This window comes from Papilio xuthus, unplaced genomic scaffold (genome assembly GCF_000836235.2).
Source record: "Papilio xuthus unplaced genomic scaffold, Pxut_1.1 DF825946.1, whole genome shotgun sequence".
Lineage (NCBI taxonomy): Eukaryota > Metazoa > Arthropoda > Insecta > Lepidoptera > Papilionidae > Papilio > Papilio xuthus.
In genome coordinates, this window is record NW_013532703.1 from 15,597,583 (window position 1) to 15,622,836 (window position 25,254).

The 25,254-nt window shown below is 34.4% G+C and overlaps 4 protein-coding genes across 11 annotated transcripts in view; 2 read left to right on the forward strand and 2 right to left on the reverse strand.

Annotated features, from left to right (window-relative positions):
• Positions 1-4: 4 nt before the first annotated feature.
• Positions 5-11,015, forward strand: ewg (DNA-binding protein Ewg). Of its 6 annotated transcripts, none has more exons than XM_013320841.1 (13): positions 5-187; positions 1,856-2,026; positions 2,373-2,550; positions 2,756-2,880; positions 3,087-3,260; positions 3,541-3,703; positions 4,100-4,212; positions 4,375-4,488; positions 5,156-5,278; positions 5,497-5,641; positions 5,921-6,039; positions 7,842-7,979; positions 8,096-11,015. In XM_013320841.1, exons 2-13 carry the CDS (start codon positions 1,928-1,930, stop codon positions 8,138-8,140), a joined length of 1,536 nt encoding a protein of 511 aa, XP_013176295.1. In that variant the 5' UTR covers positions 5-187; positions 1,856-1,927; the 3' UTR covers positions 8,141-11,015. The 6 variants fall into 6 exon arrangements, with proteins under 6 accessions (XP_013176295.1, XP_013176294.1, XP_013176297.1 ...); XM_013320840.1 differs by lacking the exon at positions 5-187 and adding an exon at positions 454-543; XM_013320843.1 differs by lacking the exon at positions 5-187 and adding an exon at positions 454-543 and having other exon boundaries at positions 5,509-5,641.
• A 45-nt stretch (positions 11,016-11,060) lies between these two features.
• On the reverse strand, positions 11,061-12,606 carry COX5A (Cytochrome c oxidase subunit 5A). The gene is given in 2 exon segments (NM_001311894.1): positions 11,061-11,555; positions 12,431-12,606. Coding segments are annotated over 2 exon segments (459 nt in total). The 5' UTR covers positions 12,568-12,606; the 3' UTR covers positions 11,061-11,233.
• Positions 12,607-12,927: 321 nt separating this feature from the next.
• Positions 12,928-14,840, reverse strand: PSR (bifunctional arginine demethylase and lysyl-hydroxylase PSR). The gene is made up of 3 exons (XM_013320846.1): positions 14,659-14,840; positions 13,606-14,309; positions 12,928-13,477 (listed from the first exon to the last, which is right to left on the reverse strand). The coding sequence occupies exons 1-3, from the start codon at positions 14,729-14,731 to the stop codon at positions 13,091-13,093; spliced, it is 1,164 nt and encodes a 387-aa protein (XP_013176300.1). The 5' UTR covers positions 14,732-14,840; the 3' UTR covers positions 12,928-13,090.
• A 430-nt stretch (positions 14,841-15,270) lies between these two features.
• Klp10A (kinesin-like protein 10A) overlaps positions 15,271-25,254 on the forward strand; it is a 37,973-nt gene continuing 27,989 nt past the window's right edge. Inside the window, exons 1-2 of one of the 3 annotated variants that reach the window (XM_013321209.1) lie at positions 15,271-15,333; positions 15,610-15,698. In XM_013321209.1, coding sequence (XP_013176663.1) covers positions 15,638-15,698 — 61 coding nt within the window. In that variant the 5' untranslated portion in view covers positions 15,271-15,333; positions 15,610-15,637. The other 2 variants (XM_013321208.1, XM_013321211.1) reach the window with 2 other exon arrangements.

The following is a 25,254-nucleotide window of genomic DNA, read 5'->3' on the forward strand; positions in this document are numbered from 1 at the left end:
ATTTTTCACTGCTGAAATGTTTACAAAATTACTTGTCAAAATTAGTTCCTGAAAAACTGTGCAGTTAGCGCCACTAGTGACAAGATCAATGTTTTCGAAAATAAACTCGGAATTTTTCACGAACACTCAGCTACTACCAAGGATTATAATTTCCATTTGTCTTTAAAAAAAATTGTCACAAATTTAGGTAAGTTTTGTCAGTAAATTAGTATTTTTAAGTCAGTACTTGCAAAATACAAGAGCAATCCCCCCGCGGCCTGAGGGGCGATTTCCCTTTCCAATGAAAGAAAATCACACCGCGCAGACTCGTACAAAATGGCGCTTCGTAGATATGGAGTGTACAATGTTCGCATATCGCGCTTACCGATCGATATCAATGGAGGATTCGCGTTTTTCGTGGTACCCCGTGTGCTTGGTGCAATTTGTGAATACAGTGTCGGGCTAAGTGATAAAGTCCTAAAAAGTGTAGTTTTGTCTCTGTTACATCACAACAAATTTGCGGAGGTTTTAATAAGATTGCAAAATGTCTTTCAAATCACGCAGGTGCGTACGCAGTCGTAGTCTTTCCATGCTGTCTGGGCCTGCTCGAACGCGCGACCCCTTCATGATGGCCATTCATTTGGGCTTATCCTTCACGCCGCCGCAAAAGAGTTTATGTCATTCGTCTTCAAATTTGTAACGCTGCGCTAAACCGCTTTGAGTTGCATCTAAACAAAAACATAAAACAATTTTCCTTGATTTCAAACGCGATTTTATAGTTTAAGAACTATTATCAGAATAATGACCCAAGAAGTATGATCATAATCACCCAAGGATTTGGGAGGATGCTAAAAACTAGACATCTGCTCCTTTCTATGATATACGATATCGTCATTTTTACTTTGAACAAGTATTGATTTTTCGAATGTCTAGCTGGCTTGCACAGAATTGTACATTAGTACAGTAACCATGATGAAATCAATAACTTTTTATGCAGCAAACTTGATTTTATCTACTTTTAATAGTAGTGTGATCTTTATAAACATGATTATTAAATATATTATTCATAAAAAGCTTGGTTCTTGACAGAATTTTTTATAGTCTCAGAGATTAAGTTAAAAGGTCAGAGGTGAAATAAATACAGATGTTAACTATTGTCAAATAATAATTTCTCTAGGGAAATTAGTTTTACAATGCAATTTACTTTCGAAATCTATAAATCTATTGAAGCTTTAGCAAGATATTATGGGTTTGAATAGATGGAAATTCAAAATGCTATTTATTTTTCAAAAATAATGACACATTCAGTAGCTTTGAAGGTATCTAAAAGATATACATATAATTTGACTTATTCACAGAAAACCACAAAATGAAATAATATAGTCACATAAAAGACTCTTGATGTTTGTACAATTTGCAATATTTTTAAGCTATACAGAAATAAATGAGAGTCCAAGGGAACATAATATTTATCTTGCTTATATAGATTTTTTTCTATCCTGAGTTTCTCACTTATGGAGGTCATGTTGGGACCAGAAAATGTCTCTTCCATATAGAGTAATATCCCGTTTTATAAAGTAATTTTATAAGTGTAGAAATTAAAACATATTAAACTATGCTTTACACTAACTTAAAAATCTATCTTTGGTTAACTCTTTATATGGTAAGTTAATATAACTTACCATAGTTTTGGGTAGGTTTCAGAATGTATCCAAATTTTCATTCTTAGTATATTTATTTCCAATAAGATTTTGTGATATTCAGTGACAAACTTACAAAAATCGATGTATTAAAAATAAAATTTTATCTGGATGTTTTTTATTACCAAAATATAATAGTTTTCTTTTTAAAAATACTCCTTTGGTTTTGTTTACAGATTTTAATGTCAACAAAATAGGGGTACTTGGTAGGTATTTGTAAATAGAGACAAGGCTGGTTGCACAACCCAATGGTAGAGGAGGATAAGAGCCGACAAGGTGACGGAGACTGTGATTACGGTGCCATGAACAACGCTGAGAGCAATGAGGCTATGGATATGGCTGATGAGGTGAGCAACTATTTATATATTATAAAATATTTTTTCTGGAAGAAATGAAGAACATATTAAAATGAAAAAACATTGTTAACTTACATATAAAACAAATATTACTGTAAGGAAATGAACAAGTTTCTATCAAAATAAAAACATGATTTTTACTTAGCTTAGAAAATGATTGAGTCAGCAAGATTTAAGGGATGTTATGTGGTTAAATAGATACATTCAGATATTATTATTTGAAATCATCATGAGAAGAAAATAGTTCTCGTGAAGAACTTCATAAAAAATGGTTTTACGGAGTAATATTTGAGAGAAAGTTGCAATAGTGTAATGTAAAAATGTATATGTTGTATAGGACGTGGTAACGGCGGAGGGTGAGGGGTGTGAGGGTTCTGGTTCGGGGTGCGCAGGCAGCGGGCCCTCGGAAGACGAGGAGGAGTGCGTGTCCTCGCCCGCCGGCAGCCACTACGACGACAGTGGTGAAATGAAGAATGCCATGAGCGACGAGGTCACAAAGCAGCTCGCTGCAGCCGGTGAGCACGCGCCCGGATGGGCCGAAACACTCATACATGTTGTTTTCACTCTGTTTGAACAAATACAAGACAAGTAACCGCAAAGTTACTTCAATATATTATAAGATAAAATGTAAAAATAATTGTATATTAAATGAACAAAAGCTTTACAGTGTAAAAGTGTGTGTTTAAATTGGCAATAATAAAATATTTTGTACTGTGCTAGGACCTATAGGCATGGCCGCAGCGGCAGCCATCGCCTCCTCCAAGAAGCGCAAGCGACCACACTCCTTCGAGACAAACCCATCGGTCAGGAAGAGGCACCAGAACAGGCTGCTTAGGAAACTTAGAGTGAGTCATATTAAGAAAAATTATTTGTACCTTACTGATATTACAAATGCAAATCATTGGATAGAGGTATGGATATTTGATACTAAGTAATTACAGAACAATTGTAGTCAAAAATGGAAAATAGATCTTGTTAGTTGCAAGTGGGTAAAGTAGTGAGCTACACTTAGTATTTAATTTAAAACCTTGAGTTTATGTTTGTGTTGCAGCAAACTATAGAGGAGTTCGCGACGCGCGTGGGTCAGCAGGCGGTGGTGCTGGTGGCGACGCCGGGCAAACCCAACACCTCGTATCGCGTGTTCGGCGCCAAGCCGCTGGAGGACGTGGTGCGCAACCTGCGCTGTATGATCATGGAGGAACTGGAGAATGCGCTCGCGCAGCAGGTAACCATCTCGCCTCTCACATACATCACCTCATCTCACAATTACATTGTTTTCTTTACACAATAGCGTAAGATAAAATCAATCAATTGTTAGAAACTCGACTATCTTTGCCCAGTCGACATCCCACGCAGAACCCAGGCATTGTAGTATTTAAGTTTGTTTGTGAAAGTAGAAGTGAAGTGACACTGAATGTATGAGAGTGTATGAGAGTGGGCGAAGCGGCGAGTGCGCCGAGGTGGGTGTGTGTCGGTTGTGATGGGAGTGGGATAACGAGGCACAGTTCGGACTGGGCGGGTGCCCGCAGGCGCCGCCGCCGCCGCTGGAGGACCCCTCGCTGTTCGAGCTGCCGCCGCTCATCATCGACGGCATCCCCACGCCCGTCGAGAAGATGACGCAGGCGCAGCTGCGCGCCTTCATACCCCTCATGCTCAAGTACTCCATGGGTGAGTCACACATACACCAAACACAAATTATGTTTCTACATATTGCTGATGTCAACATATCAATCGCTCCTACGTAGACTATCGTAAGTCTTCTGTTGTTCTCATTTCTGTGTGAATTGAAAAGTAATCTTAGGAAGAACTGCATATTTAGTTTGTCTATTGTATGTTCATGTTTAATGCGTCGTAATTAATTTCATCACCTTTTCAAAGTTTTGACTTGCAAAATTTGCTTTTCAAACATATTGTATGTAAGAGACATTGATTTAGGTAACGTAAAGCACAGCAAAGGAAAGCAGCTATCATAAGTATTGATGTGGCAACATGTATTGCAGCTAAGATATGTTTTGTATTGCACGATGACAATGTGATGTTGATGTGTTATGTGGTTGTGTGCAGTGCGCGGCAAGCCGGGCTGGGGGCGCGAGTCGACGCGGCCGCCCTGGTGGCCCAAGGACCTGCCCTGGGCCAACGTGCGTATGGACGCGCGCTCCGAGGACGAGAAGCAGAAGGTACATACCAATAATACAATATCACCAATATAATACTACTGCTCACATAATCCGAAGCAGAAATGAAGCCACATAAAAGTTACTTATCCGTGACTTTGTGTAAAATACTACATGTTTACTCGAGTGTAAATTAAAAATTTTCACGAATAAAAATTTGTACAGATGTCGTGGACGCACGCGCTGCGTCAGATCGTGATCAACTGCTACAAGTACCACGGGCGCGAGGACCTCCTGCCCGCATTCACAGAAGACGACGACAAGCCCCCCGCACAGTCCGTTAGTACATCTCTCTCTGCTCTCATTTTCTCTTTCCTTAATATATTGATTCATAACATAGATACTAATTTCTATGTGTAAATAAGCAAATGACTTTGCGTTGTTCATTTTGTTATTGAAACTTTAATATATTGTGATTGATTTCTACTCATGCTTACATTGGGAATGCCGCGTATGGATTTGGTAATGTTGTTACACAAATTTCACAAATATTACACACGTCATAAATATAACACAATATCAATATTACAAAAACCATAAATGTTACACTTGACGTTCTTTACACAACATCAACAATACACACGCCATAAATGGCACACAACAAACATGTGACACATGACACACCCGACCGGGTGACGGGCGTCGGTCGGGTAGGCGTCGTCGTGCATGCCGGGTGCGGGCTCCAACTCCTCTGGTTCTGGCACGCGCTCCACACAGGGCGGCGCCGTGCTCTCCGCCTCGCAAGTCTGCATCGACCAGATGACGCTCGCCGACGTCGATGTACGTGTACAACTCAACACATCAATATAACACTTCTAGTGTTCTACTGTTACTAAACTAATATTGCACATTCATTTCAAACTCGCGAAGCTTATGATTCACTTCCAAGTTATTGATCTTGTTTAAGATGATTTTTAAAGGGTATGTCATATGTTTGTGTGCGCAGATGTCACAGTACGCGCCGGCGATGCTGCAGACGATCACGAACCCGGACGGCACTGTGTCGCTCATCCAAGTGGACCCCAACAGTCCTATCATCACGCTGCCAGACGGCACCACCGCGCAAGTGGTCAGACATACATTCATGTACTAATAATTACTGAACTCGGCATCCGTTGCCAGTGTATTTAAAAAAACAAGGTTTCATCAAAATTTAAAATCTAATGTAGCAAAGATCCGAAATAGCTTCAAGTATTCAACTGCCTCCAAAGGTTTTCTACAGTATTCTTACAATAAATGTAATTTTGAGGCTTCTAAGAAAAGAGTTCATAGTTAGTAGTAGTACAGTGTGTGTTGCAGATCAGCGCGGACGGCAGCGGCGTGGTGCAGGCGCTGGAGGGCGAGGGCGCGGTGGCGGTAGACCTGAACGCAGTCGCCGAGGCCACGCTCAACCACGAGGGCCAGCTCATTCTCACCGGCGAGGACGGACACGGTATATACTTACACATACAACACATGACAATATCAAATATATCATATGTCACTTAAAATATCATTTTACCAATATTTACAAGTTTCGTTTGATGAATATGCATGCTGAAAGCTTAATTTATTCACCATTTTCTACCCGTCGTTTTCTTAAAAGTGAAGGATGGGAAGGACGATTGGATTTGACGGAGGAGAGGACCCAAAGAATAGGGAAATGTGATCAGATGAACAGCTGTTCTATAGTTCTTTAAATGAATATGTTTAAATGTTTGTATGTGTCCAGGGTACCCGGTGTCTGTGTCGGGCGTGATCACGGTGCCAGTATCGGCCTCCGTGTACCAGTCTATGGTGGCATCCATGCAGCAGCAGGACGGCGGCGTGTGCGTCGCGCCGCTCGTGCAGGTCCGCCCCCTGCCCCGCCCCCTGCACTGCGCACGCGCACGCACGCATCATGTCGCTGCGTAGACATACAGTCATACAATGCAATACATAAACATTATGCATGTCATTAAACGTAATTAAATTACAAGTTACATAGAAACACTTATATTAATACCAATATCCAGTACAATTTCAAGGTCAAAGACCTTAATAGTATTATAACACGTATGGTAAACCATACTTAACTGCCAAAGAAAAGTATTTGCTAGTACACATTTAATTTCAATTAAATAATGCTTTAAACCTTCATAATATTATAACTTGTTACTAACAGTACACAGTTGTAATTTACAACAGTATTAGAGTAAAAATATAATATTAATACATACTTTTTTTAAAAGTTAATTATGCTGATAAATAGATTTATTGATTTTTTGCTCAAAAAACAAGCATAGATGGGTGCTATCCTAACATAGATTTGTACCTAAGTTATATATACTGCCAATAATTACACTAAATAAACAGTTTTACACATAAGTAATTTTCAGTGTGCCATTTTGTAGTAAGCCACTTAGTTGTGATATTTTTGTGCTGTGTTTGTTTTCAATATGCTTTGTTTTCACGTGATTGTAGAAAATACACACCAAATTATTTATTTTTAATCATAATTTTTATTTAATAAGTAGCTATCGCTAGTGTTTATAAAGAATTTGTGCTTGCATGTTATTAGATGTTTAGCTTTATGTTTCTAAAATCTCTTTCATTTCAATTTATTTTGAAAATAAAATTTGTTTCGAAGCAATTTGTCATTGGACATTAAGTTAAAGTATTAATGCGTTTCTGACGAATGTGTGTGCCAAAGGCTTTAGTAATTTTCCCCTACCCTTCCTTCTCTTATAACAAAAGGATAGGGTAGGGAAAGTGGATTCATAGACATTAGGATTCAAAGTAAAAGAACATAAATTTATGGTTGATGTATGTAGTGACTAATTGCTTTTTTTTATATGTATGTAACCTATTCTTCTGTTTTATTACCACTTTTGATATTCTTAAATATCAAAACAAAAACATTGAACGTATTTTAACATATGTTAAATGTGCATTTTTATATTTTTGACATAATCGGCTTCTGAAGAGTATATTCAATTTTAACTATTATTTTTTTTTATTCTCTCTATTCAATAAAATTTAAACAAAATTCGGGTTGCCACAGTCCAAAAAGACTTAAAAAAAAGTATTAATATTTAAAAAGAGAGTTGGTTTTATCAATTTAAAAATTATTCAGTGAACTAAATGTCTTAAAAATTAGTTTCACTTAAAAAAAATTTTTGTTCTTTTTGAAAAACCTAAGACAAAAATATTTGCACAGGGTATAAAAAAGGTGTTTAGCAATGAAAACCTACAGCTAAACATATACATGTACAGTGAAGAATGTCCAAAGAATTGCTGTGATTTTTGTAAATTTACGTTAATTATCTTGAAGCTATGTTTAGAATCAATTATTAACAATATTGTTGTGATTGGATAATAATTATTATTTGTCGATAATTATCGATTGCCTGGTTTTAATTTCGCTTGAATGTATAAAAAAATATTTAAATTATAAGAGCACGCCTCTGCTAGTGAAGATATCTTAATAACAGAAATATTATATTATGTGAATGTTGTTTGTTTGTTTTATTTAATTTATTGTTAGATGTGTCGGTGTTTGCTTGTACAGGTGTGTATGTTTTATAATTATTTATTACGTGTTCACTTTCACAATGTTGTGGTACTGAAGGTTGCCTTGTGTGTGTGATGTGATGACGTCACGGTGTGTGCAGGTGGAGCCGGGCGGCGAAGGGCTGGAGGCGCTGTCGCTGGGCGGCGGCGTGGCGCAAGTGGTACTGCAGGGCGGTGGAGACGCACAGCTGCTGCAAGTGCTCAGCCTCAAGGATGCCACCGTTCTCACCAAGGCCATGGTAACGACCTCACTGACTAACCTCCTTGCAATAAGAGATTGCTGGCAATGTAATATACAATTCATCAATAATTACTTAATCTCCACGTAACTAATGTGGTTGTAATAATGTTCCAGCAACAAGTAAAGTCTGAGCGCGAGGCTGTGGCTGCGGACTCCTAGCTGCCGGAGTTGGCGTCGCCGGGCCTGCTGGAGGAGCGCGCCTAGCCCGCCGCAACCGCCGCCCGGCGGTCCCCCCTGCCACACCCCCCGCCGCGACACACACGCCTCAACTCATCTAGAATATTCTATGTTGAGTGAATACATCGATACAAGAACGACTTAATTCTATTTGCATTGAACGATGTTACTTAAAAACTGTAGCAATGTGTATCAAGTTACCTTGTTTAGTGAAATTTCTGAATTGGTGTGCGAAATGTTGGAACGCGGGTGTTCGTGTAATGACTGTTGTGGTGTCAAACAGATCTGTTAGAAAAGTCATCTTATTTTAGTTCAAACTTCGATCTTATTATAAAAACGTGTTACTTATTTTGCTCTCGTTAGTAAGGCAGTAACCGCCATATTAAAATAATATTTATTTGTAATATAGTATTTAAAGAATAATTTATTTTATTAGCAAATCAGGCCCTTTTATTATGTAGAAATTTTGATGTGTAGAGCTCGTATATAAGTTTGTCTAGTACCTGAACATATCATAGGAATTCTGTCATATGTTAGACATCTTTGTTTAGAAATTCAAATTTAACTAAATGTTATATTATGATAATATAACATATATAGAACTCTACACAGCAATAACCCGTAAACTATTGCAATAAGGCCCTACATTTGTGCAATATTTTAATTTAAAATCCATATTTATTTAATTTATACTACACTCGGCTTCCGTTTATTTTGTAACGAGGCAATTATTTATAAAATTAATTTATTATTTACATTCCTTTAAAATATTTAGTATAAGTGTGATTGTTGAGACGGTTGTTGGCTTTTAATTTATTCACGATTTGTTGTACAATGTTCTAGTCCCAGTTCCAGTCATAGTGAATCTTTTCTAGTCTACAAATTTGTATAAATATTATAATAAATAATATAGGTGATGTATGATTTATAGAATTACTAATACATTTTTAATGTAATAAAACTTTTGTATAAATATAATTCACGGTTAGATAAATTATTGTATTTTAAAGTTTTACCCAGCTCACATTACAGTCCAGCGAACAAATTAAGCGCTTGTTTACAACTAGTGAAATGTATACCCGCACTGGAATGCACTATACGGTTTTAGTGTTTGTATACATGTATCACTGGATTTCATTACTGGACTGAAATTAAACTGGGCGTTAATGTAAATTATTTGATAGTAGGAAATATATGCGCAGGGTTATCGCTCACTATGGTTAATGGCGAAACGTTGATAAATATAAACAAAATGTAACCAAATAAACATACCAAATATGGTTCAAATAAAATTCATAAGGTGTAAAAAGCAGTTTGTTAGATATTTTCTAGTTATTTTATGTAACAAGCACAGACAGTAACATATTGCCATTAGTTCACTTCATAAAAACATGTTAACATCCCGCTCACTTTCTATAGAAGAGATATATGTTTTTGTTATTTCATGTCTATAATAACATTACATTCATTGTATAATTAATCATGTTATATAAAACTCAATGCTATATTCACGTTGGTTTCTGAGACCAAAATATCTTCATAACATATCCGTTATTCCTCTTTTTTACAAAACAGAAATAACAATATGTTTTAAAGGGGGTTCTGGTTTCAAAAACCCAAGATCAGTTGTTTTGCACTAAGGGAATCTCTTTGTGTCCAATAAGAAATATCTATACTAAGGACTACTTATCCATTAAATAAATGTGGCAGTCATATTAGTGCTATTTAAAATTGTAAGGACTTATGCAAATTAACGGAGAAAATATTTTTAAATATATAGACAATTAACATTTACCATTTAAAAACATTGAAATTATAGAACGTATTATATGACTACCTAATTAAACTGTCTGTTGATTGTATAAAATTTTTGAAATAACATTTTAAATATATGGCTGTATAAACGCTTGTAGCTATTTGAAACTTCACCAAATATTGGTAAAATCTAGTAGTTTACAAAGATTCGCGCTAAGTAAATTATTGAAATATATTCGTGGCTAATAAAATTAAGGTCGTAGTCATAGAAGAGTACAAACTTGTGATGCGTGCTTTGGAAGTATTCGATGCTGTTTGCAAAAGTCTCGTGTATTTATTGTTTTATTATTTAATGTTGTTTTCAGTTCATATTTTATGTTCGATTAATTTATTATTACCACCAAAGAGTTCATTGTGTTCTTTACCTTAAGAATAGATGGAATAAAGCACAATTTTGTTATTAAGTACAATGATTTGTGATTTGTATATAGATGGTATGAATGTGTGAATATTGCAATCATTAAAGTATTTACATACACGGTTTATTTATTCAAAGCACTCTTTTAAATCCAATTGTTTTATTATCTCATTTTTATGCAATAATCCCAATGATATATACATAAAAAAATATTTTCATACTTGTAACGATGGAGGCTGTGTTATCTAAACAAAATACAAGACATCACCAATACGCTATTATTACAGACAATGTAAAGAATCTTAATCATCAAAAGAATTGCAAATTATAAGTCGTCGTCTTTGTCCGTTACACTATTGTTACTGAATAGCATAAAGCTATGTTAGAGGTGTGTAGGCTTCTATCACCTAAGCCCCATGCAGGTTGGTTGACTCCATACACTTTCGAATTTATTCCCAAATATGCGGACGTTGCTTTAGAAAGTTCTACACTGTGAGAATGTTAAAAATATACATATGAAAGTCCAGAAACAAATCAGTTGATGTTTGGGATCAGTCTGGGATTTGCAGATTACAGACCTGTGTTTAACAACTGTGCTACAAATACTCATAAATGTATTTAACTCATAACATGTATCAGTGTTTTTTTTAAATATCTAGCTAGTGTTTTATCTAAACAATATTGTTATGCAGGTTCAGGAGAGTGTAATATTAAAATAAAACAATAAGATTTCTCCTTCTAATGTTTTAATACATTAGATAAAAGCTGGTTGATTATTAAATGGTGAACCTAAAAAACATTTGCTAAGGCAGATGTGTTTCGCACAATTCAATAAAATAAAGTTAAAGACAAATCTATAATACACATTCTTCTACAGCTTAACATGATAACCACCGGTAGCCTTATACATCATAAACACTCTCCAGCGCTAACTCTGGTTTGTCATAGCCCAGTTCCTCTGGAGTCTCAATACCAAGCTCTGTCAATGTTGGTTTGATTTCTTGGATGATGTAGGGGTAGATTTCATTCACTTTGGGTCCACATTTGTTTTTGCAAGCTTCAATGAACCTGACAGCCAAAGCATAGTCATTCACTCTTCTGCAAGCATGCAGAGCAGCCCTGATGATCTTAGGGTCCGGGACAAGATCCATACCGCACAAGTCATTCATGCCCTGGCGGATTTCCCAGCCGTCAATGTCTTTCCTGTTGAAGAAGGCTTCATATCTGGAACAAAACTTAACATAAGTAATTGCAAGATTGTTGACATTAAAAATATATATCAAAAATTTTTGGAGCATTGTCTAGTTACAAAACTATTATGTATTTCTGTGAATGAAGAAACACCATGGTCATAAAACCAGAACTTTGGATTACGTCACTTTAAGTGAAAAAATACAAAACACTGCATTGCAGTAATTTTACTGCAATAGTCATTTTTGAACCAACCAAATGACCTAAAATAGAAATTTTAAGGTCCTTATTATGTGAAACAAAATAAGTTATCTTTAAATTGCAATTTAGCTGTAATTAACCAGTTTGCCCATATAATTTAAAGTAAATGAATATCTGATCTGTATCTAAATGATAGAAGTTTTATTGGGTCTGACAATGACTTAGTGTTACATTGAAAATTCATAGAGCTGAAATATTTTAGGCCTAAAAACTGTAATTAATGATACATTAATATGATAATTAACATAGAGTTTTAAATAAATACTACATAATTTTGGTTTAATATTAAAATTTTTAATAAACATGTAAAATTTATCTAACTCCTATATACCGATGGGAACCACTAGTAATTAAAAGGAGAAGAAAATATCATTCACAGCAGTAAACTTCTCTTAAGCAATTGACTATTTTTATTTAATCGACCATGTTCTGCGGAATGTACATTTGATATTATAGATAAAGAGCAGACGTTATTGATCGGCGTAAAGCATGTCTCACGTTTATCCTAAAACTGTATAATTACTTTAAAATTTAACGGTGCGAATGTTACCCAGGATTTTATTTTCATTGCGAAAATCACAAATAAAATGATAGTGCCAATAGGATACGATTTTCAATTACATAACGTCAAAACTATAAGAGCTAACCTGTTATCAAATTCTTCATCGGATTCAACCGGACCATCGTGAGACCACCTCACTGGAATTGCAGCACTGGTCCTCACTGCCGGGATTATGGACCTTTTCAGGACGTTTATCAGAGATCCAGAGGCTGATTTCAGCATTTTGAATTGATGTGTTTCAGAGACTTTTAGGATAACAAATGGCTACCGACGACCATAGACCACAAGAATTTCCTATTCGCCGCTTTGGCAGATGTCAACGATCTTGTATTGCCACTCTAAAATAATTGTTTTTTAAACGGTTCTGCCCTTGCTAAAAATATTTTTTTAAATTGTGAAAATAGCTGGATCGGAATTAGATAGCAAACCCAGCGATTTACGTTAGATTAGTAAAGTTATTTGCTGATATAAACTAGAACTTGTAATCTTAAAGACAAAATAATTTTTCTTTATCTTTTCAGATACATAACACAAAAACAATTTGTTGTAATACTATTTATTTATTTCTGTTAACAAAAAATATATTGTTCACTATTCTGGAAACAACAATTAGTATAACTTAAGGAATTACACTAGTAATACAAAATGGGCAGGCTTACTTAATATGTGACAATAATTCATTACATTATTTAAAAAATTTGGTGCAATTATTAATTACTTCATTGATTTTTGTTTACTTTTCACTTTACACTTTCCTTTTTCTTTTCTTTTTGTGTGCTGTAATGCTTTCCTGTCCGCTGTCCTCCTCACTGGAGCTATTAGAAGAACTACTGTCACTGTCACTGCTGGAGGAGCTGCTGTTAGAGGAACTGTCAGATGCCACCCCAGTGCTCTGGTTCAAATCCATACTGCTTGCAACTTTGAAGAGGTCAGGCTCTTTGCTCTCAAGGGTTTTGATCCATTTCTTTGATAGCTTTGGGCGCCCACGGACTGTCTTGTGCCATACAACAGGGAAGTTGGTGCGACTGCAAAAGTTTTGTGTCACAGCTACGGTATCATCCAGGTTGAGTACAACATGCCACCAACCTCCTGGCACAAATACTGTTTCACCTGGCTTTTGGAGTATTTCCACCTGAAAATTATTCAATAACATTATAGAATAAATGACAACTTTATTATAAATCTTAATAATGGATAACTAAAAGTTAATATTTAAAAGTTTGTTGTCTAAAAATTAAGTGTGCTAGAAAAATTACATACAGGCTTATACTCTTTAGGCCATGTGTCCAATTGAGTTTTAGGATAAATCAACTTGAACCAAGTGACAGCTTCATCCCTTTGCTTGCCACCCATTGCACCAGTGACTTTGATCATTTCCCTTGGTGTTTGTGTAGGGAACAGGCACCATCTTTTATGGCCAAAGACCAAGGCATTCCAAGCACTTGTGCCTAAAGGATCTATGTGAATACCGGTCCCAGACCTCTGAGGTCCCATTACAAACCAACGATAAGGTGGCCTTCTTTCTTCTCCACAATACTTAAACAGGTCATCTCTGAAATATAGTGGGATGTCATAGTCCTCTAGAAGCTTTTTCCTTCTCGGATGTTCACCAAAACTACTATCAAAAATATAAAGTGGACTGTCATCAGTAGTTGTTTTCATGTATTCAACATAATACTTCATTTTCATCTTAACACTATAACCTTCATTGTCCTCCCCACATTTAAATTTTTGGTTACGATACTTCTTAGCGAGCCTGTCTAAAGTCCATTTATGGTTGGCCTTCCAATTAGTTTGTACATGGGTTATTACTACTGGTTTATAAATCTTTTCATATTTTTCTATAAATAATTCTTGTGGAACTTCATTAATATTTATTCGGTCCACATTGTCATTGCATTTTAGGAACTCTTCAAAATTTCCTGCATACTTTAAAGCTGTCCATTGGTGTTTGTCAACTAATTCTGTAACAGTTTAATTACATAGGCATTTTATCTGTGTGCCACCAAGCTATTGATATTTGACTTTATGGCAGTTCAAAATGTAAAATACGCTCGTTATGTTGTGAATCTAAAATTGTGGATAACATTGGTGTAAAGAATTATAAGCATGGAGGTCGTTGCTCAAAAAGCGTGACAGAATACGTCTAGAAAATTCTTAATGCAGTTACCTTCTAACTTTATCGGCAATTACCAGACAATCAATAAATAATCTTTATAAAACAGATAACACACTTTAAATAGAAAATACCATAGAATGTGTGCAATGAAAAGCTAGCACATCGCCATGGATTTTAAGAAACTAAACTCTTACCGGGTCTTGCTTTTCTCTTAACTTCTTTAATACGTTTTTTTGCTTTGTGTGATAGCTTTATTTCGCTATTCATAACGGCGTTGCTTCTTATTTTACCCTTAAATTGAAATTGTAAAACTTAATGCTAAAATTTGATTGATTACTATCTGTCATTTGTGATTGGCGATCCGATCATAGACAATAAAAGTTATTGGTAACAACACTGGGAGTGAATTTTAAGCCCTAGATTCTGGGTAATTATCGTTTCGTGGAATTTTGCTCCGAATGGGCCTAAAGAATCTTTAACACTTTAAACTTGTTAAATTAATATTTTACTCCGTTAAACGAAAATGAAACTTAGCACTACAGCAGCAGCATTATGTTAAATAAGTTTAAATATTATGGAAACAACACACACACTTTTTGTGAACAACAAAGAAATTATAATATTGATTATACGTTTTAATATGTTATTAAACACGATTGGATATAAAAATTTGGAAAAAATAGTAATAAGAGTGGAGATGTTGAATGTATTTCTATATTTTGGGATTTCTCCGCGAGGAATATTCACGACCTCGTATTCGTAAAGGGGAAAGTGATGTAACGGTAATATGGCAATACAGTGTTTTTCGACGCATTGGAGTTCACACTGATAATTTTGGATTTTCGTACTTTAACCGAAATATTTTAAACGTTTGTAGTTTTTTTATTGCTTAAGTTTATTTAATTGAAACAATTTTCAAATCAATTGCTTTAAATCGGTATTAAAATTGAGTGGAATTGATTTGACTATTGTCTGGAAATGAAATAAATTTCAAACGTTCCACTGTGAAGTGTGTAGCTAGCTCGATATAACTGTCAATCTGGGTGTAGAAATTTATTTGTAATTTTCACCGGTTCTCATGTGCAATTTTCGATTGTGTTAAACCATATTTTGACTATAATTTATTATAATATAATGTTATATAGTGTATGTGGTGCATAAAACGGTGCGAAAATGGATGACGGTACAGTAAATATCCAGTCCGGAATTAACATCAACATAAAAAGAACAGATGGTGAGTTCAATCACATTTTGAATTTATTGCAATTGCTTTCCACTTGCACAATATTACTGCATAGTTATATTTTTTGCATTTCTGTGTAATATTATCGCGACCGTGTTTCAATTCGTTGTCGGTAACTTTGAATAAACTGGTATCGTATTATTAAAGATAAATAACCAAATCCTTGATGTATAAATTAATAAGCAATATCGGGGTATTTTATATAAGATCTCTTTATTTTCAAATTCGATTCTTAAGTCCGTTTTTGAGCCATGTGAGTTTGCACACTATATGATAGATATGATAAGAAAATATTAAAGTACTTGTTATAAATGTGAAAAAGTCAATGGTTAAATCCAAGTCAATATAAAGTATGACTCAAATTGTCATTGTAACATTTTGATGGATCATCAAGAAAATGAAATACAGTTGTTACAAATAGTTTTATCTTATTGGAAGATATTTGTCGAATAATCTTATGTGAAAAGGTTTACATAAACAGTAATAATATTAAAATCTGATAATTTTTCTTTGTTTGATAATTTTTTTATAACATTTCATACTATCAACACCTTCAATGTAATTTAGAATCCTTCAAGTAATTGAATAAATTACTTTATTTTTTTATTTGTTACTCATTTATAATTTTTTGGAATTAAAATTAAAAACAATAAAATCTCATGAATTTAATATATGAAGTTGTGTTTATACCCAAATAAATCAACTTTAAAAATAACAGCTAAGATAAGTCACTTTGGAAAAAATATGACTGTATTGTAAAGAAATAAGATGTGGCTGAAAAATATACAAACGAACCGAACCAAATAAAGTTACAAACTAACTTAACCTTAATTTAAAGGATGCCAAGAACTTATTAGTTTTATAACTAACAAGATATACTTAAATTTCAATGCATATATTTTTAGTTTTATAGGTATCACACCGTTTTATCCTGCAGCTATTTTAGATATGGTTATTTGTCAATGACATACTGGGATATTTAGCCTAATTTTGCCAAAAAAATGTTTTGAATTAAATTTAGTGTGCTAAAAATTTTAAGTGAAGAATATTAAATTTTTTATCTCTCTACTAAGTGGTCTGTACGGTGAGATATTGGATATAGAAAAATTTTGAGTACACATCAAATTTAACTTCGGTGTATTCAATGTAACTTCTTAATAAATTATTTCTCACAAACATAGTCATAGGAAGCAACTAGTAATGTTTTAAGTAATGAATGAGATCTTATTGTTATTTAGTGCAAGTCAAAAGTATCCGTGGCACTTGTTCGGCGGCAGGTTGGGTCCGGCGAGGACGCGCCCTGGCCTTGCGCGGCCCATGTACGGCGATGCTCGTTGTGTACCACCAACGTTAAATTTTAAATTTGCCAAAAACGGACAAAAGTCTGTTGTAACAGTTTTCGTTAGTATCGCAACATATCTCACTTCTATTTTATTTTTGACGATGTATTATCGCGGATTTGACTTATGTTACGATTGAGGGATAAGTTTGAAAAGCTTTTCTTATTGATGTTTTTGACTTTTTTCTTAATGGCGTTATAATCGAGACTTATCCTAACATAATTCGTTGAAAGCCGAAATTATATGTGAATACGTTGATGATACAATATTTCTTGAAAATTGTAAAATTAAGTAATACAAAGTTTTATCAACGACGTTTCCTATTGCGTGCCATCGATTAGCCCTTGCTGTGACGCGGCAGCCCCCATAACCTTGTACATTTATTGGCACGCGCGCGACATTATTGATGTCTTCCTGTACCACCAGCTATAGCAAAAGCCACAAATGACCTGATCCGCTACCAATATACATAAAAAATTTCAACATAAATAAAATATTGTGGAAAGTAAAAACTTTTAGACATGTTTGTTGCCATCGTCTAGGATTGCGATTTCACTTAAGTACGTGAAAATCATAGTGTCATTTAACTTGTTAATCGAGTTTTATATTGTTTTCAGTAGCCTTAAGCTCTTTAAGTGAGTTATCTCTTAATCAAATTAATAGTTCCGGATTAAGATTTGCTTCGTGGTTCTACTTATATATACATCCTCGCACTTCATTTAGTTCTTAAAAATACTAATTTTGTATCCTATATTAAAATTGCTTATTGCCTAGTGCATGACTAGTGTCATTTTACGACGTTCTCGTAATCTGCAGTTCTTTGTAAAGACGGTATTAGGTCAAGTGTTGTCCACTTCAGTGCTTCAATGCAGTACACGCGGATCTCATCTAAAAGTCTGCGTATATCTTTTGTTTTCGAAGGCGTATCTTGTCGGTTTTAGTTGAAGTAACCATACAAGAGCAAGAGACACAAAATACAAGAGAAATATATTGCCCTTCTGTCGGTCGGGCGAAAACGACTGAAGTTCAAGGTTCCTTATACGTTTCTGACCTTAATTTCACAATGTGCAAAATGAAATGCAGAGAAGATGTGATCATTAAGAATTTAATTGTGGAAGATATTAATAGTCGTATCAAGTTGTTCAATAATTTGTGATGTCAGTGGTCAGAAAGCGGACAAAGCCCTCAGCGGCTGTCGACGTCGTCGCGTTGTGGAGAAAGATGTCGCGCCGCCCACTCGCCAACTCTCGTCTGCGTTCATTGCTCGAGTAATTTGCGCTCACTAAATTATATTAATTGTTTAATACCTTACATCACTTTTAACACTATTTATAAGATGAACTAATAATCATTGAGCTTTCTATTTTAATATTATATTATCTCTATAAACACAATATAAGACATCTAACATGATTATATCTCAGGACATGTTGAAGTGTGTTGGAGGCCTTCCTTGATAACATCACACAGTTGGCGTGAACTTTCTCCTTTGTGTCCGGATAACTTTTGTTGTGTGTCATGCATTTTGTTTTGTCAGAACGATACGTGTACCTTATCGTATTATCGGAGTGTGGCAGTTAGTATTCAAATTGATATTAAATAGATTTTAATTTTATTGGAAGAATAAACACGCATTTGAGTTAATAAAGAAAATAATAATATATCGTGGTGCGAGTTGCGATTTAGCACAAACAAGCAGTGGTTACGAATGGTGAACTCGGTGCGTGAGTCATCGGAGAGCGGGTTCCCTCGCGTTGCGTCGCCTCCGCGCCTCCACTGACTATTCCTCTGACGGTTTCAAACTGGAAAACAAATAGCACTTAACTGTTGTTAACTCATACTCATCGCATTAATCTATTGGCAAATTAAACTAGTAATCATAGATATATATACTTCGAGAGTCTAAGAACCTGTTTGTAGAAAATATTGTCATACGATTATTCAAAGTTGTATTACAGTAAAGTGATGTTGATAGAAAATGTTTTATAGAAAATTTGCATCTATATGCAAGTGTAGGCTAGGAAACCGTCGCCTACATACATGTGACGTCACAAGTACCAGATTGACCGGTTTAGATCGCGTTATTAAGGCAAGCGACACTTCTATATAACGATGTATTGCTACCTCATTTGATTGCATCAAAGTACTCTTAAGAAGTGCGTGGGTTATATACTTTTAACAACAAAAGAATTACATAGAAACGGGAAATATATAGACAGACGAGTTTGAGTACCGCAGCGTGTTTTTTTAAAGTTATATTTGAAAAGTGACTGGTAGTAAAAGTTAAAACTATGTCAAGAATATGATTAATTTGTTTGTAAGTGGCCTTGCAGATTGCATCTCGTTTCCTTTGCAATATATTAGAGCACGTCATAACGTGATGCACTATATGAGTGTTTACTTAAGCCGAGACATGTACGGTGACCATAAATAAATGCCCTAAATTGGATTTTCATTAATAGCAAAATAATGTAAAAAAAAGTCAAAGTTTTTGATAATCCTTTGGTTAATCATAGTCTAAAAAGTTGAACACATCTATTGTGCAATTTGTATTGACTATTAGTGATATTATTTACATAATCAAAGTAAACAGAAAATCATCACATAAATTTTCTATTTACTTAACCAAAACTACAGTGATTACAATTTCATATAAATAGTTAAAAATAAATAATTAAAGAACTTATGGTTAATATTTATCTTCATTTTAAGACATTGCATGTAACGTTTACGTAGAAAATAAGTGTGGTTAGTTGAGGATAGTCTGCAATAAGACCGTTCAAAGAAATCGCCACATGAAGGTTTCCTGTTTAGTGCTAAAGATCTGATTCATAAGTCAACGCCGATTATATTATTCTACGCTGATAAGAACTCGATGTGTTGACGCAAATATACCTATAAAGTTTTTATGAATAATTTTTATCGACGTAATAAATGATAACTTTCCGTAAATATACTTTTGTTTATCTTATGCTTGTTTGAATAAATTCATTCGATTATAAATATGGAAACTATGCAGTAATATTTTATAATAGCTCTGTCTTTCAAATATTTGCCAAAGTTCACTCCATATTTAGTATTAATGTCTATTTCGCAGCCAAACGATATTATTAATTTTATTTTATCATTATGAGTAATATTTTCTTCGTTTACAAGGTTTATGCAAAAAGTATGTTTTAAATACAGATAAAATAACGCCTAGTAAATATCCTTTGTTCTGGTTGTTTGTATTTTATGTTAATTACTTAACATAAAGTAGACAGTTTCACGGTCGCCTACATAATCCGGATTCTATAAACCATCTTCAATCTTACTGTCATACTTCTAAGTTTTGATGGAGGGATGGGACGCATGGATGTTTGTTACAATATAACTTGAGTATGTCTAAACGGATCTAGATGGAAATTAAAAAAAATATAGGTTATCTGTAACAGCCTATAAGGAAACTAACACGGTTTTTTATTATTAAGCGGACAAAGTTGTGGATGAGAACTTGTTTTTGTACAAATTCTAATTTTAATCTTTTACTAAACGGATTTTTTGGCCACTTTTCCTTAACTTCGTCCTTTACACCATTATACCATTTGAGTTCGATTAATGCGCACCGTTTTTGTGTTATGACGATATTTCGATCACAAATAGTCATGTGGTGACTTTCGATTTTACGTGTGATGTCATCGGGCAACGCGTAGGTGCCTGTGTGCCTAACAAATAATTAGCAAACAACTTGTGCAATAACAAGATTTAGTATCGATTATGATGGAAGTAACTGCTGCTAGTTGGCTTTAACACGTTCCACGCTACTAGAGTTTTTGAATGATGCATGGCAGTGATAGTGTTAACGAACTCGCTTTATTACTAGTTCAAACAAAAGTTACTTTGTTTCTTTTCTGTTTTACCAAATTTGTGTGTGATTCATAAGTAAGATATATGCAATTGATAATGTTTGATGTGATAATTTTTTTCTTTGGAATGCTTGTAGTATGTGTCAAAAATGGCATCACTTTACTGTTACAGTACACATAACAAACCTATACAATCAATTAGAATATGTTGATCGCATGCTATTGGAATGTTGTAGGACTTATGAAATCATTTTAGCAACTATTTGATATAGAGAATAGATCGAAGTAATGTTATTTTTACGCTCATGCATTTTTAAAATGAAAATGTATAAGTTATAGGAATATTTGTATTTGTAAGATAAAAATTCAGTTTTAAATGTAAATAGATAAATAACATTTTACGTCAACAAAATTACAATATTGTGAATCAGACGGATGACGTAATTGTTTTGGTGCTAATTACTTGAAATATTGTTATTTATAATGTTTCACCAACAATAACCACTAAGCTTTTTTTGAGAGATTTTGTAGAGTTCAATGTCGAGACTGTACAAAAATGTATTTTATTCGTTATTTTTCAATGAGAATGAAAGAGATCGCAATATGTTCTTGTACATGCAGATGTTTCAGATGTGATAGTGTTGTTCAAAATTAATTTGAGCTAGAATGTGTCGGAAAAGCACTAGTAGTCAAACGCTTTGTATGTAATTTTAATTTATATTCATAGTTTGACATTTTTGTATTTAATTACTCTATTAAAGCTACAACAAAATGTGTTATAAGCATTCGTAAGACTAATTTGTAATAGAAACTGTAGGCAGCACGCGATATGTAATTGAAAAACGAAAAGCTACGTTGTAACCGTATTTGGAAACTCGAACGCGTTTCCTTAATTGAATGTCAAGAGTTATAAATTGATTCAGCTTTTATACTAAGGAAATTTTTGATTGGCTGGAAAAGTTGTCTGTAATCGACAGATAGCCTGCAGACAATTTGAAGGTCCAACTGTAAAAAAATGATTAAACTATTTAGGTACTTCACTTGTAAATCTAATTTACTCATATTATAAATGCGAATGTTTGGTTGGATGCTTCTCTCGAGAACGACTCAAAGGACCACGATAAAATTTGGCATACATGTAGAACATAGTCTGAAAGTCCACATAGGCTACTTATTAACTTTTTAATTTCTCACTTACGAAATTGCGGGTTCTCACGCTAGCTCTCGCTAGTAAAATATAAAGGTGTTTATCTCTTATCACGTTTCCTTTGAGGACAAGAAAATTGAGTTCATCGACACGGTTCTTTATCGAAGATGGATCGTCGCGATTCATCGCCAATTATCAAGTTATTTGCTGTTGTGTCGCACTACGCTGAATCACCTTCTCGCGTCTCGTTAACTCAATTTATTTGATAATAAATGACGACCACACAATGTTGAGATGCCTTATGTTTGTGGAACGTTTAACGCGCTCCGTTTATGTCCTAAATCCATAATGTTTTTGTTAACGAAAAGATAGGTTGTTGCTTATTAACATTTACATATATACTTGAAGAAAATTCATAAGTCGATGCTTGCTGAAATACCAATTAGCTACAACGTAAAGTAAAATCTTCTGACCTTTAGAAATCGTGGGTCTTAGTGATAGTCTTTGGTATCATAAGTATAACAGTTGAAGTTGTCTACTATGTAGATTAAAAACGCTCCTACATTAAGTATTTCTAAAAGCAGTCTGAATGTATAAACAGTTGGTGTCTGTTTGTACACTATCTGCCCACATGCGCCAACCCGCCTAGCGCCTTGCCATAGACAGAACGAAAACTGCGTGCTTTGGAAATACTAGAGTTTTGTTGTAAATCACCTCAAGCTATAATACAGAGGTTATAGTAATTAAGCGGTAGCGGAAAAGTATTTTTTACAGCACAATTATTATCTATAATTATTTTTTTACAAAAAGCAACTTGTAACTCCTAATAATCCTCGGATACTTCTAATCACCAGATACAAAATATAATGTAAAATAAATAATGAAAAAAAAAAGTTTACCAAGTTTTTCCCTTACCTTGAGTAATAAATAATTGAAATAGATTGTAATTGAACCGTACTCCAACTTTTTCAAGGCACGACCTTCTTAGTATGTAACATTATTTACCGACCCTTAACCCGAGGAATTACGGCTTTGGAAAGGTAAAAAAAACCCCTAACTTCTTGGATGCTTCACGACTCTCACAGATTGAAAAATACTGTTTTAAACACTGTTTAAATTTGACATACACGTAATAAGGTTTAAAATATAAATCGCGGATCTCAAGCAATTGTCATACCCTCTGTCTTAGTGGAAGGTTTAGCAAGGCTGCGATGCTGTGGGAGGGCCGTGGGCGACGGCAGTTCCGTCTACTGATGTCATCGCCTCCGCGCTTCAACAGCCACTATATCTTACTTACATCTACCATGGGGACACTAGCAGTTGGTCATTACTTAAATATCTGTTTTGTTCGTATTGTGTAAGGAACTATGCCTTAAGTAACAGTACTGCAAAATACTGGTGGGGTTTTGGCCGATACTAAAATACCTTATTAAGAGCGCCATTGACCATTGGCGTATCCTGATGTATTCAATTTAATTATCTCACCATTATACTGAGCCCTTTTGTGGATAATAGTGTTTCCTTGTAAAGTCTAGCTTATCTATAAATGCTCGAAACTGCTGACCCCGGGCCTCACAATAAGGCGTTGTTAACTTGTTCGCCAACGTCCTTATTGAGAACACAAAGGCGAGTCGAGAAGCTTGTGCCAAGAAAAGTGCAACTTAGCAACTTGGACATAAGTGATAGTTTAGCCTTCTAGAATACTTTATTATTTTTATGACGTAAAGATTTTTCTTTTTTAAATATACTTAATGATAGAGAAGTTGAAACACTTATTGGTTTAAATGACTTAATAAAATAATAGAGACGAGGCACGTATGATATTAACAATTCAAGGCTAAACTATTATTATTGCAATCGATAACAAAAAAATCTGTCTTATTGCATAAATAACCTATTATTTTTATAACAACAGTTTTTTTGCAACAATTTTATTAATATTTCAAATGCGGTGTTTTGACTTTTCGTAAACTTGTTTCGTATCTTATCTGCTAATTAACATATGTATATGTTGGTGTAAGACTACATTTTTACTTTTAATTTTCTAGGTTATGAGGTTAATAGAACGAATGTAAATAAGGTGCGATAAAATTAAATACATTATCTTGATAAAGTTAAATCGTTGTACGCGCCTTTGGTTGCAATACGGCCTGTAAAATTCAAAAAACGATCTGGTAAATAGTTTTTGGTATTTCAACAGTTACAAATAAAAACATAACTTAATTTTTTAAAGCAAAAGTTAAAAACTTTGGTTAATTATTTTTGAGTCAAAAGTTAAAACGTTAGATGGTCTATATTAAGTTTGTGGCAATCTTTTTAGTTGTAATAGAATGACGTGGTTTTACAGAATATTTAATGATACTAATTCTCTACTTATAAATAACGAAATAAAATGTGTTTTGGTCGTTGCCAGGAAATTTGGTAAATAAACGAAGGAGGCAGAGTTCGTATATTTACTCACTTCTTTTGTTTTTTTTTTTATGGAATGTGCTAGTATGGAATAGATTTCAGTATTACGTAAGCAACACAGCTGTAAGAAATCGATTCGTATGCGCTATGAGTGACAATCACAATAAGCTGACGGAAAAGTGGATACGACGCGACACGGGGATTGATGTCATATTATTAGTAAAGTCCAATTGTAAAGTTTAATAAGAAGGAATAAATGTAGTTTTTATTGAAAATTCTTATAGTGAACAGTCATCAGGACTCCCCCTCTCTCCCCTCATAAAAGTTGTTGTACTGATAATGAACTTTTAACCGAATTAAATGTTTAAATAGTGTACCTACCATAGGTAACCAATCTTTGCACTCGTCGGAATCAACTTCAAGTCAAAGAAAAAGAAAGAACTAATGTTTCATACTTCAAGAACTTCTCGTTAGTTACCTTTGGACAATTTGTAGATTGTCTTTGTTTTGTAAATCGCTCCCCCTTCGACTTTTCGCTAGATTTGTTTGCGTTGCGTTTGCACCGCGTACGCGGGCGCCGCGTGTCTAGCCGGTTTCAACCGGATTCCTGACTCATGCCGCATTAATGTGCAAGATTTAATGTAAAATAGTGCTCGCATCGATTTATTTACTCCAGAGCCACTTTCAGTTGTATTTGTTCCAAACGTTATGATTTTTTTTCAACAAGCTATTGCTGCATATATAAAAAGTGCTCTTTGATCCATTTTCAAACTATGTATGTTTATTATATCTGTCACTATTTGATA

Excerpts from the sequence above, each read along its gene's own strand:
- ewg (XM_013320841.1), top strand. The coding sequence starts at position 1,928 with ATGGTAGAGGAGGATAAGAGCCGACAAGGTGACGGAGACTGTGATTAC. Across the intron at positions 2,881-3,086 it reads GGCTGCTTAGGAAACTTAGA|CAAACTATAGAGGAGTTCGC; the intron begins GTGAGTCATATT and ends TTTGTGTTGCAG. Across the intron at positions 4,489-5,155 it reads ACAAGCCCCCCGCACAGTCC|ATGTCACAGTACGCGCCGGC; the intron begins GTTAGTACATCT and ends TTGTGTGCGCAG.
- PSR (XM_013320846.1), bottom strand. The coding sequence starts at position 14,731 with ATGAATAGCGAAATAAAGCTATCACACAAAGCAAAAAAACGTATTAAA. Across the intron at positions 14,310-14,658 it reads TAAGAGAAAAGCAAGACCCG|AATTAGTTGACAAACACCAA; the intron begins GTAAGAGTTTAG and ends AAACTGTTACAG. Across the intron at positions 13,478-13,605 it reads GGCCTAAAGAGTATAAGCCT|GTGGAAATACTCCAAAAGCC; the intron begins GTATGTAATTTT and ends AATAATTTTCAG.